The following is a 15,641-nucleotide window of genomic DNA, read 5'->3' on the forward strand; positions in this document are numbered from 1 at the left end:
CTTGGAGAGGACCTTATTTCTTAAAATAATAATAATAATAATAATAATAATAATAATAATAATAATAATAATAATAATAATAATAATAATAATAATAATAATAATAATAATAATAATAATAATAATAATAATAATACAGAGTTCATCTTGGTTCTCTCATGTAAACATGAAAAGCCTTTTTATCCAACAATGGATGCACAGTAACAATTGTTAATATTATCCTGCTCTCCTGCTGTTTTTATGTATTGTGTAGATACTGGTTTAATCTAATGTGTACCATTGCATAATATCCCCAGGCGTAGCCAAGTAAAAGCTAAGGCTCACAGAAAAGCACACATTTAGATATGTCTTGTCATTAATGCTTTATTAATTGCCCCAAGCAATGCAAAGCCAGAGCTCAGCAAGCTATAACAATATGACACTCTAAGGTCAAACCCAGTCTGGCTTTGTTTATTGAATGGGCCAAATATTGAGCTAACAGCATGAAATAACGATTTATTGAGCTTTACTCAATGTTGTTGCAACTATTTGATCTAAATTAGGATACGGTTGTTTTTTGCTTCTGTTTTTTGCTTGAACAAAGAAGCTTTTAAACACTCAAATGTTACAACATTCTCTGTTTTTTACAGTATGTAAAATAATACTTTTGAAAACAGTGACACCCAGTATACCATTTTTTTTACTTTTATATGTAACAAAACACCAGAATTACAGAAGACAAGGATATATTAAAATATGTAATACTGTTGGTACTTACTTTATTTTACGTGCATGTCTAGAAAACATTGTTCTTACCTTCACATCTGATGTATCTCTTTGGCTGTTTCTCCAAGATCTTGCCACTGAAGAGACGGTTCGATCTGGATGATCAAATTTTCCATCATTTGCATTGAGGAAGAATGTAGTAAAGGGCTCCTACCACCAAAATATACATATATGTATATATATGTGTTTCTAATAATGAGCAATGGGATCACACAAATTTCCTATTTCAAATGCCTTCTAGGATTACTATTTAAAATTAATTAAGAAGAACATTAATAATGAATTAACCAGCACATTACAGTAATACATTGCATATTCTTAATCTCTTGCTACAACTATCACTACTAATAAATTACAGTATAGACCAAAAGAATCTGAATCCTAGAAAAGGAGGATTACAATAAATGAAGTGCCAGCTGTACGTTTAAAATATTGTCTACCAGAGATTGGTGCAGGACAATCGATTTTACACACATAAGCTTTCAAAACAATCTGCTGCTACTTTATTTTGTTGGCTAAACTGCATAATAATTGCTGATGGAGCTGGAGAACTTTCCATTTATTATATATTACAAAAACAACAGACAGTGATGTTATATATGTCCAACTCTCTCTCAGGCCTTACACAAGAAATGTACCAACAAAAGTAAGCACTTCAAATCTCTCTGCTTTCTGTAAGAGAGATTTGATGATTTACTTAACTCTTCCACTAAATGAAACTTGAAAATGCTTAAGTTTCAAAAATTGTATTAAATCCACATTACATAACATAATATGACAAACATATTTTGTTTTAACTAATCAGTAAGAAATGAAAGCTATGCTCTATCAGGGCTGAATCCAATCCAAATCCTATCAAGAGGAAACTCTCTAAAAGGAATGGGTCTTATTAGTCACAACTAAATTAATTCAAATTGATTTCAGTGAATGTATTCCATATAGAACTAGTGTTAGGTTTAGGTTTTAGTAATTATTTTCAAATACTGCACACAGAAACTAAATCACCATCTTTATATGTGATATTTTCTGTTTTTAAAAAATATGAAAGACCAATTCTAATTATTTCGCATAAGCCTTCCACTTGCAAGGGATGAAAGCAAAAAGAAGAATTTGATAAGAGAGATACCAGAAAAGTAAGTGGGTAGAATGTGAAGAATATGACTGGTTTATACTTTGATCAAGGCACTATGCAGAATAATATAGCATATTCACCAGAGAACTAAATGTGCTTACTGAGCAATCCTGTATATGTATAATCAGAATTAAGCCCCCCACTAAATTCAATAGGACATATTCCCTAAGTAAATGTGTAAAGGCTTCCACATTTATTTGGGAATAGGTCCTACTGAATTTAGTGGGGGGCTTAATTAACAGTGATGTACTCTAAAGAATTTTCAGTATCAACATTCTTGGATAATGGACATTGGTAATCTAGGCACAAACTACTCACGCCAATTTGTTCATGCCTCCATTTGACCCCAAATATCCCAATGTGGTCTGCACTGAAATGACCAGTGTACATAAGCCCTGGATTTCATATGTAATAACTTGTTTGTACTCTGGCAAAACCTTTTGTATATCATAATTTGACTATATAATTAACCTAACCATCTGTGTTTTCTATTGAAGATGATCTGACATATCTGTACATGCAAAATGTATGTAATTAACAATATGTAGCAAATATGTACACATGTTTGATACTATTTTTGTTCCTCTCCACAATGTGTGAAATAAACAATATACACAATGTCTACTACAGGACAGAATAATGAAGATGACAGTTCCTGTACAGAGTTTATCATACAGTATTACAGCTGCTCAATCCTACATCTATTGTACTATAAGGAGGCTTATAATACAAAGACTATAATGTGCTAGAGAAAGCTCTGCCCCAGTCCTTCCAATGGGGGAAAGACTGCTGTTTTCCAAAAAGTAGCTAAACTAGAATGTGGCTAACTAGACAGAGGGTCATATATTGCCAAATATTTATGTTAGTGAAGCTTTATTTTGTAATCCTGACATACTGAACAAGACTGAATAAAACAGTCTCACTGTTAGATTATACTTAAATCTATCAATGTAGATAGAAACAACAAAAGTTCTTGAAACACGTATTGTGATACAAACTACAAGGCCAAAACAAAAGTAAAATAATAATAATAAAAAGAAGACAAAAACGTTGTTGCACCTTAAAGACTAACTAGTATATTTTAATGCAAGCTTTCAGGGACAAGTCCACTTTCTCAGGAAAGAAACACAAGGAAATCTTATGCACCTTTGCTTTGATTCAAAACTATTTTGAAGCTGCCTATTGGTAAAAGCTGATACACTAAATCAGAAGCAACTGAGGATTAAAAAAGCAGTATGAAAATGTAATTATAGCAAATTATGTTAAAGCATAATCCTAAATTCCATGACAACATTATTTAAGAGTCTCAGACAAACACAAAAAGCAAAAAGATTCATAGCAAAGGATTAAGTATTTTACAGTTGAACACTACAGGGTGCCCCATTATACCAACGTATGGTGTCTATCTTTTGGATTTTTAATCCTTAACAGCAATGCCTGGGCTTTTCTACATTTATCACATAGACTCTGCATTACTAAAAAGCCCTTCTTGCCTTAAAAAATGATTTTAAAAAGTTTACCAAGATGCATATGGTGTTCTTTTCTAATAACCTTTAGATTTAAAAAAAGCTACTTCATAATATATAATAACATTCAAGTAAAGGTATTTTGGGGCAGCTGGTACAACAACACATACAGTTTGTTGGGTGTTTATTTTCATTTCTCTTTAATTCTGTTAAATGTACCATAGTCACTAGCAGGAAGATTAATGCTTATAGCTGCATGCATCACGATAAGGCATGACTTATTTCTGTGAATTAAAAGATTTTGTCCTGTTTTGTAACATGAAAAAGTTGCATTGTTCACCTTTCCTCTGACAAATGCATTTTGAGCTAGGATCTCCATCGCAAAACTTGAAAAAATAAGCAGTATTTCAACAGGTGTGAGAATCTACAAAGTGTCTCATCTACTTGGACTATACATTTCATAGTTGTTTTAGGATTTCAACTAGCTTTCTTCTTAAATCCCACTTCAACTTTCAAGTTATTATGTTGGCTGAGGTAAATGGTGACTTTTCAGCCTAGTCATCTTTGCTGCTCTTTACAATTATACTGAAGAGCAGGAAAGACTCTCATAAAACACTGATACTATTATTGAAATCTGTTGGCCAGTATCCTGTTGCATAGCTCTCTTGGGACATCATCAAAGTCACATCATTGGCTGCAGTGCACTGCTGTTAATTAAAGAGGTCCTTTTTCAATTTCAGGGAGCACAGAAGTTGCCCATGAGTCATCACATCTCAGCACTGAAAAAGGAGCTCTTTAATTAGCAGCAATCTGTTACGGCCAATGACTTCACACAACAGGATACTGACCATTATATCTCTGCCATCCTTCAAATGTCCTACTATTATGTCAATTGCTCATCATTTATCTCCTTTAATAACGTTTTTTTTTTTTAAAAAAAGAACTACAAACATTTATTTTCCTTTTTTGATATCTAGCTTATTCATACTAGATCCATATTCAGGAAATGATGGTTGCTCTGGCACACCTGATTGTTCTTCAGATTTGTTACATTAAGGGCATGATCTACTTGCTTCACCATCATTATTTCCCAAGCAGTGGGACCCATCCATATGACTAAAGTAGCAAATGCAGCATTAATGAAGATTTTTTGTATGTGTCTGTGCTCTGGAGATGAACAATGAGCACATGTTCTCTTCCATGGGAGCCCAGCTTGGCCCCCTCTTTGCTATCCAACTGCAAGCAGGCAAAGACTTTTATTTTCAAGCAGGGTTTTTATCTCAGTAATAGGCTGTCTAAGGCCAGGTTCCTTAAAATGAGGTTGCAGTTTTCTACTTTTTAAAAGAAACATTGATGTTTTTTAATATTGTAGTCTGCCTTAGAAAGGCAGGATATAAATATTTTAAATAAATAATGTTGTAATAGTCAAATTTGAACATTTCAAAATACTTACAATGCGAACAAGCCAGGATAATGTACAGGTAGATGTTGAATAGTGAGTATTATAATGATACGGTGGGGTCTGATCATCTTCCCATGTTTCATAGCGTTCTGCATAAAAGACTGCTCTCTTTGGGTTCAAAGCACCAATGGGCTGTAAAGAGAAAAAAATGCATGTCATTTAATACAAATATAAAGGAAAAAGTCTTTTGGAAATATATTTTCACATTTTTAGTCTGCATCCTTCAATAAAGATCCAGACTATTATGACATTCAGCAGCCCAATATGGATAGTTAATTCTGTGTTATTGTAGTCTGTACTGCTTGAGTTGGAGAGGAAATTTTATTTAAAACTCATGGCTTGCTTTAAAAATTGAAAAAAATGTAAGCAACAGATCTGTAAATTTTGTGAAGCAACAATTAAAGAAAGGTTTCAACTTGATGCAGCAATAATTCATTGGAAGTACTGTACAGACCTAGCTTGAGTTTCAAATACTTTCAGACCAAAGGAGCATTGTTCTTGTCATTCAGCATAATGACACACCTAAAGAAAAGTGATTTCTGTTGAAGTACAATACTTCGCAATGCATGTTTCATAATTAAAAGATCTTGCACAGAAGGCCTTTTGATGTTTAGTGATCTTACACAGAAATCCTTAAATATATGCACACTTTGAAATGATAGCAACTTCAGCCCAACATATCTAGTTTTTATCTAATGAAACATTCTTAGATGGTTGAGGGAAGAAGGGAAGAACTATTTTCCGCTTATTTGGTAGAAGAAGAAAGAATGTTTCTAAGGGCTTGTCCAAACAAGTATACAGATTGGTATCTGAATTGCTGTTAGCACAGTTTGTTTCAGATCAAATTGCACTGTCCACACATGTTTCTACTAAGATTGACCTATCCTGTCCCTTTAAGAGCTGCCCTGCTTCTTTCTGGGACAGGGTTGGGGCCTTCTGTTTTTTTGCCAGTATTCAGCATGCTCCTAATTATCCCACTGTGTAGCCTACGGGGATGGCTAGCTCACACCCAGATGGTGCTGGGTGAAAACCCTGTGGATCCATTGTGACATTAAAAGGGAAGATGGACACAACCCTTCCTTTGTGTTTTCTTTTCCTTCATTTTAAAAATATTTCAACTGACAGTGCAATTTTAATAGTTTGCTAGGGTGATGCATTGTTCTTTCAATATGCCACTCACTTTGTTCAACAAAACAGAAAGAAAAAGAAAAGCCACTGCAGCCTGCTGAATGGCTGCAAGAAAAGGCGGGGAAGAGAGCTATATCAGCTCCATGGGCTCCACCCCCACCAGGCAGCCCAGCTCCAGCAGAGTCCCAGCTGGGGAGAAAGGTGGGAAAAGAGGGTGTGTTACTTCTCTTCTGTCTCTGCAACCCTCACCCCAACCACTGTCACGAGCTTGCTCTGTCACCACCTTTCACTGCTGCCTCCTTACTTTTGAGTACACCAGGTAAACTTACTCATGAGTAAGTCAGCCGTTGAAAGACTTGTGTGGACCCTTTTCAGAGGAGAATAAACATCTTTGTGTGAATGGAAGGACTGCTCATGTGAGAGATAAAATAGTTTGCCCTAAAGATAAGAACCTTTTAAGCGTGAACCAGCCCAGTCCAAATTCTCCTGTCTGGACAGGCCCTAAGTCTTCCTACAGCTATAGGTTTCTAGAGTTACTATGGTGTGCTACAATGACGTATTATATAAAGCAAGCAACTACGAAATTCCACTAGTCAAAATCTTTCTCATTCACTCTTATTTTCTCCATGTTTTGCCTGGAAAATGTCTCTAAATCTGCCATGGACTTAATGGTGTGTCTACTGACATACTCCTATTTTTTTAATCACATCTGTCTTACCCCTTTAAGCTGTCCAGGTATCACTGTCCCATACTGTGAGAACACATCCTTATTATATGACATCCTTAATAAATGAGTAAAATAAATGGATAATAACTATTTATCAAAAAGAATTATCAATTTTCAAAAATCCTCATTAAAAAATACTGGAAAAGCTTCAGGCAATACTCAAGATCCACACTACACCCAGCTCTCTCATTGCTGCATATTCCCTCATGCTAGTCCACTCCTCCCACACACTACCACAGAACGCTGCATTTCTATATCTTATAGTGGCTGGATCAGTATCTATGGTTCCAAATGAAACTTGTTTTTTTAAAAAGCATTTAAAACATTTCAAAGAACAGGTAAAACAGGAATAGTTAACAGATGCATGTTTACCAAATTCATAAAATAAAGTAAACTGAATGTTTCATTTGAATCGTTCTGGATTAAACCCGCAATCAATACAATTTTATTACAATAGCTGCCAATAAATGTCTCTTAGTGAACTGACCAAGAAACGGTCATGTTAAAAAATAAAAAAAAATTCAATGGAGGCTTTTTTTCCAAAATGCCCCAAAACATTATTTAAACAGCCAGTTGTACCCAAACCCACCCCGGCCCGGCTGTGGGATCCCCCGGCTGCTCTGCACAGGCTCAGAGGCAACCTTGCTAATCTGGACGCCCAAACAAGGCTCCGGTGTAGGCAGGGGGAAAGCGGCGCTGGGCAAAACTGAATGAGGCAGCCTCCCCTCCCCCGAAGGTCATAAGTTCAAGGCTGGGGAGTGTGGGAGTTGGAGTCCCCAAAAGGGACTTTGAATACAAACAGTCCGGGTGTTCGCCTTCCCATCGATGCACTTGAGCTCTGCTTGCTCCTGCCTGGCTTTGCGCGCGGCGCTCCACTCGCACTGCCTTTCTGGGCTCTACATGGGCTGGGTGGGCATGGTGGATCACCGAGTAGCCGCCGTGGGAGGGGGCAAGGGCTGCGCTCCAGCGCCAGGTAATGGGGGGCCGGTGGGGAAAGACAGAGGGAGGGGGGACCTTCCACCTCTCCCTCTCCCATCCAAAAGTATACCATAAAATTTACAAAAGCCTGACATTTTAAAGGTTTTTATCTTTGCATGCCAGATGGAGGACATAAGGCTAAAAAGGAGGAAATATCCTCCTTTCGCCTGACATCTAGCAACCCTACATGTAACCCACTCACTGAGCTACTGAGCTATTTGGGTAGCTAATTTGTGATTACCAACAAATGTGTATGAATACTATTAATGCTATTAAAATAGATACACAAAATATAGACACAGAAATAGAAACCAAACCAAATACAGTGGTGCCTCACTTAACGGGCGCCCCGTTTAACAATGAATCTGCATAGCGATGAAGATTTTGCAATCACATTTGCGATTTTTCCCCATATGCCCCATTTTCGCCCAGCTGATCGGCGGGGCTTCGGGATGATCGTGGGGAAGCGCTTCCCCCCCATCATCCCGAAGCCCTGCTGATCAGCTGGGTGAAAATGCAGGCTTCGGGATGATGGGGGAAAGTGCAGAAGCGATCATCGCAAACGCCCCATTTTCGCACAGCTGATCGGCGGTTCCAAAATAGCCGCCGGGTAAATAAAACGGCCGGCTGCAGTTTTTCGCGCCCTTTCCTCACTTACCGGGCAGCGAAAATGGCGGCCGGATGGAAGATTTTTGCTTAAAGGTGAGTTTTTTCCCCCATAGGAACGCATTAAATGTGTTTTAATGCGTTCCTATGGGCTTTTTTGCCCTGCATAGCGACGGATCCGTATAGCGACGATTTTTTCAGAACGGATTATAGTCGCTATGCGGGGCACCACTGCATTTATTTATTTCATTCAATCTTAAGAGATGTTTGTTGAAAACATATCTTACAAAATTGATAAAGAAAATGTCTACCCTGAGGGTAATTGTAACTTAAGCCAATGTTATACCAAGACTTTGCTTTTTCTAAACATTCTGATTGTTTAATACTTTGCTGTGTCAAGAGTATGCTAATAGCTTTCTCATGTGTGTAAAATATTTTAGTAATCCCTCAGGATCAGGCTTATCTGATGCAGATTGCACTGCAAGACCTCACAAAACATTCTTGAAAGGAAAGCATGACCCATTTCTTAATGTTTTCCAGGCATCTTCTCAACTACTGGAACAACAGTAAAATAAATATTTACATTTTACTTTCATTCAAGTTTCATAGGCTCCTCAGCCATTTCAATCTTTATTATTCAATACCGTGTATAGCAAAAGTAGCCCTTAATTTTTCAAGTACATCTGATAGCTTTAGGAACAATGTCAAATAATTATTATTTTTTTCTATATCATTCACCTTTCTTGACAAAGTGCAACACAGTCATGGACTGGTATGATAGAATGTTGTGGTGTTCCTGTGCTGCTCTTGATACAGTTATCATATTTACTTAGAACGGTTATTGATATTGAGACAATAGGGTTTAGAGGCTCAAACTAACATTTTGTTTTAAATATGTTTGTGATTAGTCTTGACGGGGAAGGAATGTTGTCTACTGATCATAGCAGGGATTGGAAGTATTAAACCAGAGTTTTATTCCTGACTTTGATGGCACAGAGCCCTACAGAAAAAGAGTAACATATATCCCCTTTTAGTTTCATGACCCCTAAAATAGCCATAATAGCTGCTGCTTTTAATAGCTGGCTTTTATTGGGATATCTTTCAGTCCATTTGATTGTCCCTTATATATATATATGCCATGGGAACTATTCTCGCTGAAAAGCAGTATAGACCTTGTTCAGATAAATAACATGCAAAATAAATACAGAAAGTAATAACAGTGTTAAATATTGGAATGTTTCTGGTCTGTTTCAAGACAGAAAAGCAGGGAGTGAAGATTTGTCCTAAATCACTGAAGTATAGAAAGGCTGTAATCCTATACACCCTGGCCTGGGAGTAAGACTACAGGCCTGTACACACCTTTCTGGAACAGACCACATTTAACTCAGTGGAAATTATTTATGAGAAGACATGGGCTGAACTGTTAGATTCAGAATGTATTGAAGTCTCCTGTTTATTGTTTGACTTCCAAAGAAAAACCCCTACAAGATTTTATATGAAAACCCTGTCTTATAGCCCTGTGCAACTGCACACAGCTTTCTCATTTTGCCATCCTTTTGGATTGTTCCAACTTTGCATCTTGCTACTACAAACAGTTTAATTAATTTGTAACTCTGATTTTGAATAGTTTTATTCAACTATGATGTTATTTTCATTTACTGCAAAGATATTTAATTGATGTTCTGGTTCATGAGATGGCCAGTACTCTGTGGCCGTCTCATGAGAAGAGAAGACTCCTTGGAAAAGATCTTGATGTTAGGAAAGTGTGAAGGCAAGAGGAGAAGGGGACGACAGAGGGCGAAATGGTTGGACAGTGTCATCGAAGCTACCAGAATTAATTTGACACAACTCCGGGAGGCAGTGGAAGATAGGAGGGCCTGGCGTGCTCTGGTCCATGGGGTCACGAAGAGTCGGAAACGACTAAACGACGACGATGATGTTATTTTCATTTACTGCAAAGATATTTAATTGATGTTGCAGATTTGCCTTGGGATATTCTTGTAGTCAAATTAATACATATAGGATTCCAAGAAAATATTATCCTGTGTATGCAATATAATACAAATGATATAGAACTGAACAAATATGTTTTCCCAAAAATAAGACCTAACCTGAAAATAAGCCCTAATGATTTTTCAGGATGCTCATAATATGAACCCTACCCTAAAAATCAGCCCCAGTTAAGTGAAAGCCTACCCTTCACCATTGTGTAGCATTGTACAGCAAACAGAAGTAGATGACATGACTCTATCTGAATGAATGTAAATTGTTGTACATGAAAAAAAAAATCCCCTGAAAATAAGCTCTAATGGTTTTTTGGAGCAAAAAGTTAATATAAGAGGCTGTCTTATTTTCAGGGAAACACAGTAATTGGGATTCAACAGAGGAATTACATGTCACACAGGGCTGGTATAAGAATCTCAAAACAAAACACACATGACACATAAGTAATATTTAATATTTTGTGCCTATTCTTGCATTGTTGGTTTAATTTTAGAAAATACACTGCTAGCACAATTCCCAACCTTCTTGGTGATTCCATGAGATTTCTTCTCTGTAGAGATCTCTGAGCTTACCATGACCTGCTATCAGCAGTTACATAACACTTGCTTCATGATACTGCTTTTGGATACCTAGATGATGTTTCAGAAAATGTCATTTCTTTTTATTGTGATATTGAATAAACAAGATAGCTCCACATACCTTTTTAATTTCTTTTCTACATTTGGTGGTTCAATGTTTTTTTTCTATAAAATACATCTATGGTACTGCTATTCTAACAATTATCAGCACCTCCTTACATGTTTTAAATCTGTATTTCTATGCTATTAAAATAAAGTCAAATTTGACACTTTCAGCTGTTCACTAAATTACTCACTGTGTGGGCGTGGGTGTTCAACTTTACACTACTGTTATACAAAGATATTGTTCTGTTTTAAAGGTTCTGCATGCAGTAATGTGTATGTACGCATGTATATATTGCAATTTTTCTGTACCTTCCATTTGACATGAACATTATTATTATTTACTCCCTAATATTTCATTTATACAGACCCTCTAGGCTTTTTGCTGTGAAACATAGACACAGAGAGCTTTATTAATCCAGTCATGTTTTAAGTGGTTTAGAAAAGAATATTGTCATTATTAATTTAATACAATATAGGCCAGAATCCTGTATATCATGGCTGAATATAAAATAACAGAAGTGTTTCTTTATCAGCCATTATGCTCAGGTGAAAAGAACTGTGCAAGTTGATTGCACAGTTAATCACACAGTTTCTGTTGCAATCAATTGCACGATGCACCTGCAGAAGTGGTTGGGGAAGGCTGATTCACTCCTCTTTTTTTTTTTTAATCACATGGCACAAAAGGAAATTCAAACCAATCCTCAAATCTTCAGTTTTCCCCTCCACCACTTGGGCTTCTACTTTTTTCAAACAGCAAATTAATTCACATTGGTTCAAGTGGTGCAACTGCCTGCACCAATGGGGAAAAGGGAGCACGAGCTATGAATACACAGAGCAGAAAACCTACTCCATTGTTTTTATTTAAGAGCAAGGGCAAAATCTCAACATGACTTTCCTTTTTTTCCAACTAAGGGAGAGGAAAACCTTTTCTTTTTTACAGCTTACAAATCTTGCAAAGCTAGCAAGACTTTTAAAAAATACAACTTGACACCTAAACAATAATAACAAGTTAATCAGAGGAGAAAAGGCCAGAAGGAAAGCTTGTTAAGGCAGTTCCTTTGAACCATGCCACCAACAGGAGCTTCAATAGAGCTGCAATAAAGTTGGTCTAACAAGGCATTTCCTGTCTTCCTGTGCAGTTACTTAAACCAAACAGACTCAAATTTCATGGCATGGCTTCTCATTGAGAGAATAGAAGTAAATGTTCATTTCACTTGCTGTGTAGCTTCACCCTTATACAACTATAATTCTCTTTACAAATATGCCATAGAGCACCACTTTTGTCAGTTCATATATGCTGCTGTTTTGGGTACTACTGATTTATGAATATTTTTTAACCATGATATATAGATAATAACAAAACAGTGTGCCTTTAGGCTGTTATGCGGTGCTTTTTCTGTCTTTCCTTGTTGTCTGTTGTGTGACCAAGCAGGCACACAATTGCTTCCCTCACCCAAGGAAGGAGAGGATCACAATGTCCAGTTGGCAGCATAAGTTAACTTACTTCCATGACTGCCTATTTATGCTGTATGGAGTCAACAGGATCCTGGCCTTTTAACCTAGGAAGCTAACATGTGGCAACAACTAGCTCATATTTTTGACACTGAAACTTCACCTAATGCAATGACGGTTCAATAAAAAATGGAATCTGGAATACGGCAGGAATAGGCTTAGGAACAAATGTTATTAATTCTACAAATAGAATTTAAAAACATCTTTTAAAATAAGCAAATGAAGTAAGGCTTCAAGATTGCTGTCGCTAGCCTGTTGCTTAACCCAAAACATTTTGTTGTATGAAGAAATGCTTGCTTGAAAATTTCACACTTCTATGCATTCATCTGTGTTATTACATTTATAAACCTCAAGGCATTATCACTTCCTTTCCTTTAAAGTGGCACAGTAATTTAAGTAAGTGGTAATGCTTATTATCATCTGCCAGTCAAACACCTTGTGCATTAACAAAATATAATTTTTCCCCTTGGCGGATGGGCGTGTGCGATGCATTTCACATATGTCAATATTAGTTGGGCTTCTCAGTTGGTGATGGAACTACTTTATTTAGCAGGGTGCATGACTGGAAGTAAAGAAGAAAAAATCCCATTTACACTTTAATGAGCAGGGACAATACAGCATGTCAAAGTCATGTACTCACTGTACCTTAGTAATACGCATTACACAATTTTACACAGGAAAACCACATTAAAGCACTGCTCTTAAATGAAATCTAGCATGCAATAAAGGTTGCAGAAATATTCTTGTAAGAATGCTTAGTGATATTTTGTACAGGAAGATCCAATCAAGGTGAAAATAAGCAGATCACCTGATGGTCTGTAAGTGCAGAGATAATCTGTATATCTATGACAGTCTCTTTCACTAGCTTTTTAACTTGTCAAACAATAAACACAACCTTTGACCTTGAGTATGTCTTGAATAAAACTGGAGAAGCTTGAAATATATTACAGATAACCATATCTTCACTGCTACTTTGCCTTGCTTTCTGACCTTCCAATTAAAGCATAGAATTAAATATTAAGGTGAGGAGTTTTACAAATGTGGCTTTGGGGGGGGGGAGAAACATTGCAGTAATTGTCCACTAGCAACACTGCAGTTTCAAGTACATAACTGAATATGTTGGACAGAAAATAGAAACCAAACCTTATTGCCAATACTAGGCAATTTCTTCACAATGAAAATGAGGGATTCTGCCCGTTGTCTTGATTTTGAAGTCAATTTCAAACAGACTTGTTTCTGAGGCTGTTTTGACTAATTATAGAGATAATTGCCCTAATCTAAAGCTACCTTTATAGGTCATTTCCTAGAAACGAAGAAGAAAATGTCTTATCTTAGGGCAAAAGTGAACAGACAGAATTGTTTGTTTGCTTTTAAAATGTTTTAAAATTTTAACATAGATGACTATATTATGTACTTTAGATTGCTGTATTTTTCTACTGGGATTTCCCCCCAGAATACTGAATATATTATGCATTTTAAATCTAATTTTATGATTTTGACAATGATTTACTTATTTAAATAGAACTCATAACATTTTCCAGGACTAGGAAAACATTTGTGAGTTCTATTGAAAACACAATACAAGAGTTTACAAACCAAAATTGTTTTGTTCTGTTTCTTAGCAAAAACTGTGGTCTGTCTATTGGCCATCTGCCTAGGTGACTACGCTTATCTCTGCTTTGATGATTTATTGTCCCATTTTGTTTCCTCATTTACGGTATTTTTCTGTGTATAAGACACCCCCACTTTTCTATCCCAAAATTAAGAAATCTAAGTGGGCCTTAGCAAACGTAGAGTAAAAGGGTCAAAGTGCTGCAGGATGGCTTTGATCCTGCTTTCTCCCTTTGAGCTAAGCCCCGCATAGCTTAGCAAAAGGAGGGGGAAAGGGATCAAAGAAATTCCACGACTGCACAATCCTTTGGATCCCTTTCCCCCTTATACAGCCACAGGATTGCTTTGATCCTTCCCCCCTCCTTTTGCTAAACCCCATGGGACTTAGCAAGCAGAGGGGAAAGCACGGATCAAAGCGATTCTGCAGCACTTTGATCCCTGCTTTCCTTTTGCTAAGGCTTAGCAAGTGGAGGGGAAAGCAGGGATCAAAGCCCTGCAGGATCACTTTGATCCCTGCTTTCCTCTCAACATGTTTTTTCTCCTCAGCTTACTTCTGTGTATAAGATGACCCTCAATTTTTAGTCTAAAGATTTTAGACAAAAGTATAGTCTTATATACAGAAAAATACGGTATGTTGAGTTATTCTGCTGCCAAAATAATTCACTTCTCTTGTTGGTCTAGTCATGTGTAAGCCATCCTTAAATCTCTATACTGGATTCCAAACTGTTTTCACACAAAACACAGGGTTTTTTTTGTCTGTCTTTCCTTTATGGCTTTATCTTTATAACTGCTTTTATAAACTCATACATCTCTGCTCTTGATCTTTGTCCTTCCAGCTCCACAATTCACCATTCAAAGGATTCCTGGTTCTGACTTCACCCTACATCTCTTGCTTCTTAGCATGCATGAAACTGCCTCCCAGGACACTTGTGTGATGTCACCTCTCTTGCATCATTCAAAACTTCAGACATATTTCACATTTCCTTTTAACGCTTTAATGTAATTTCTTAGTCCCCAGGCCAGAGAGTCTGTAAAGCATGTTGCTTACATACCACCTCATAGTACCTAAAGCACTCTCTGGGCGGTTTACAATGTAACTGTGCAGGCTATACATTGCCCACACCCCAGCAAGCTGAATACTCAATTTACTGACATTGGAAGGATGGAAGGTTGAGTCAGCCTTGAGATGGCTACCTGAGATTGAACTCAGTTTGTGAGCAGAGTTTTGGCTACAGTACTGCAGTTTAACCATTACATCACAAGGCTCTGTAAGCACACACAACTTCCCACTCCCTCTCTTACCTGTTTCCCTTATATCAAATTGTACATTGTAATATCCTTCATGCACTTTAAACACAGAACACTGATGGTAATAACAGTGGTAAGAGGAGAAGGATAACAAGACAAAATAGTAAATTCTGTGTAAGCCCTAAAATTTACTTATGGGAAGACTATTGCTAGGTATACTTAAATCAATTTAAATTAATATGCATAAAGGCACTTTAATCTCCATTGGATTATGATTACAAGTACTTAAAGGACTGGCTATTACTCCAGTAGCACATGA

The 15,641-nt window shown here is 36.8% G+C and overlaps 1 protein-coding gene across 5 annotated transcripts in view; it reads right to left on the minus strand.

Moving 5' to 3' along the window:
• NBEA (neurobeachin) overlaps positions 1-15,641 on the minus strand; it is a 470,696-nt gene that overhangs the window by 67,089 nt on the left and 387,966 nt on the right. For all 5 annotated transcript variants that reach the window (XM_072993781.2, XM_072993780.2, XM_072993779.2 and 2 more), the window contains 2 exons: positions 4,817-4,957; positions 796-915 (listed from right to left, as the gene is read on the minus strand). In XM_072993781.2, coding sequence (XP_072849882.2) covers positions 796-915; positions 4,817-4,957 — 261 coding nt within the window. The remainder of the gene's footprint in view (positions 1-795; positions 916-4,816; positions 4,958-15,641) is intronic.

This window comes from Pogona vitticeps, chromosome 3 (genome assembly GCF_051106095.1).
Source record: "Pogona vitticeps strain Pit_001003342236 chromosome 3, PviZW2.1, whole genome shotgun sequence".
In the NCBI taxonomy this organism is placed as follows: Eukaryota; Metazoa; Chordata; class Lepidosauria; order Squamata; family Agamidae; genus Pogona; species Pogona vitticeps.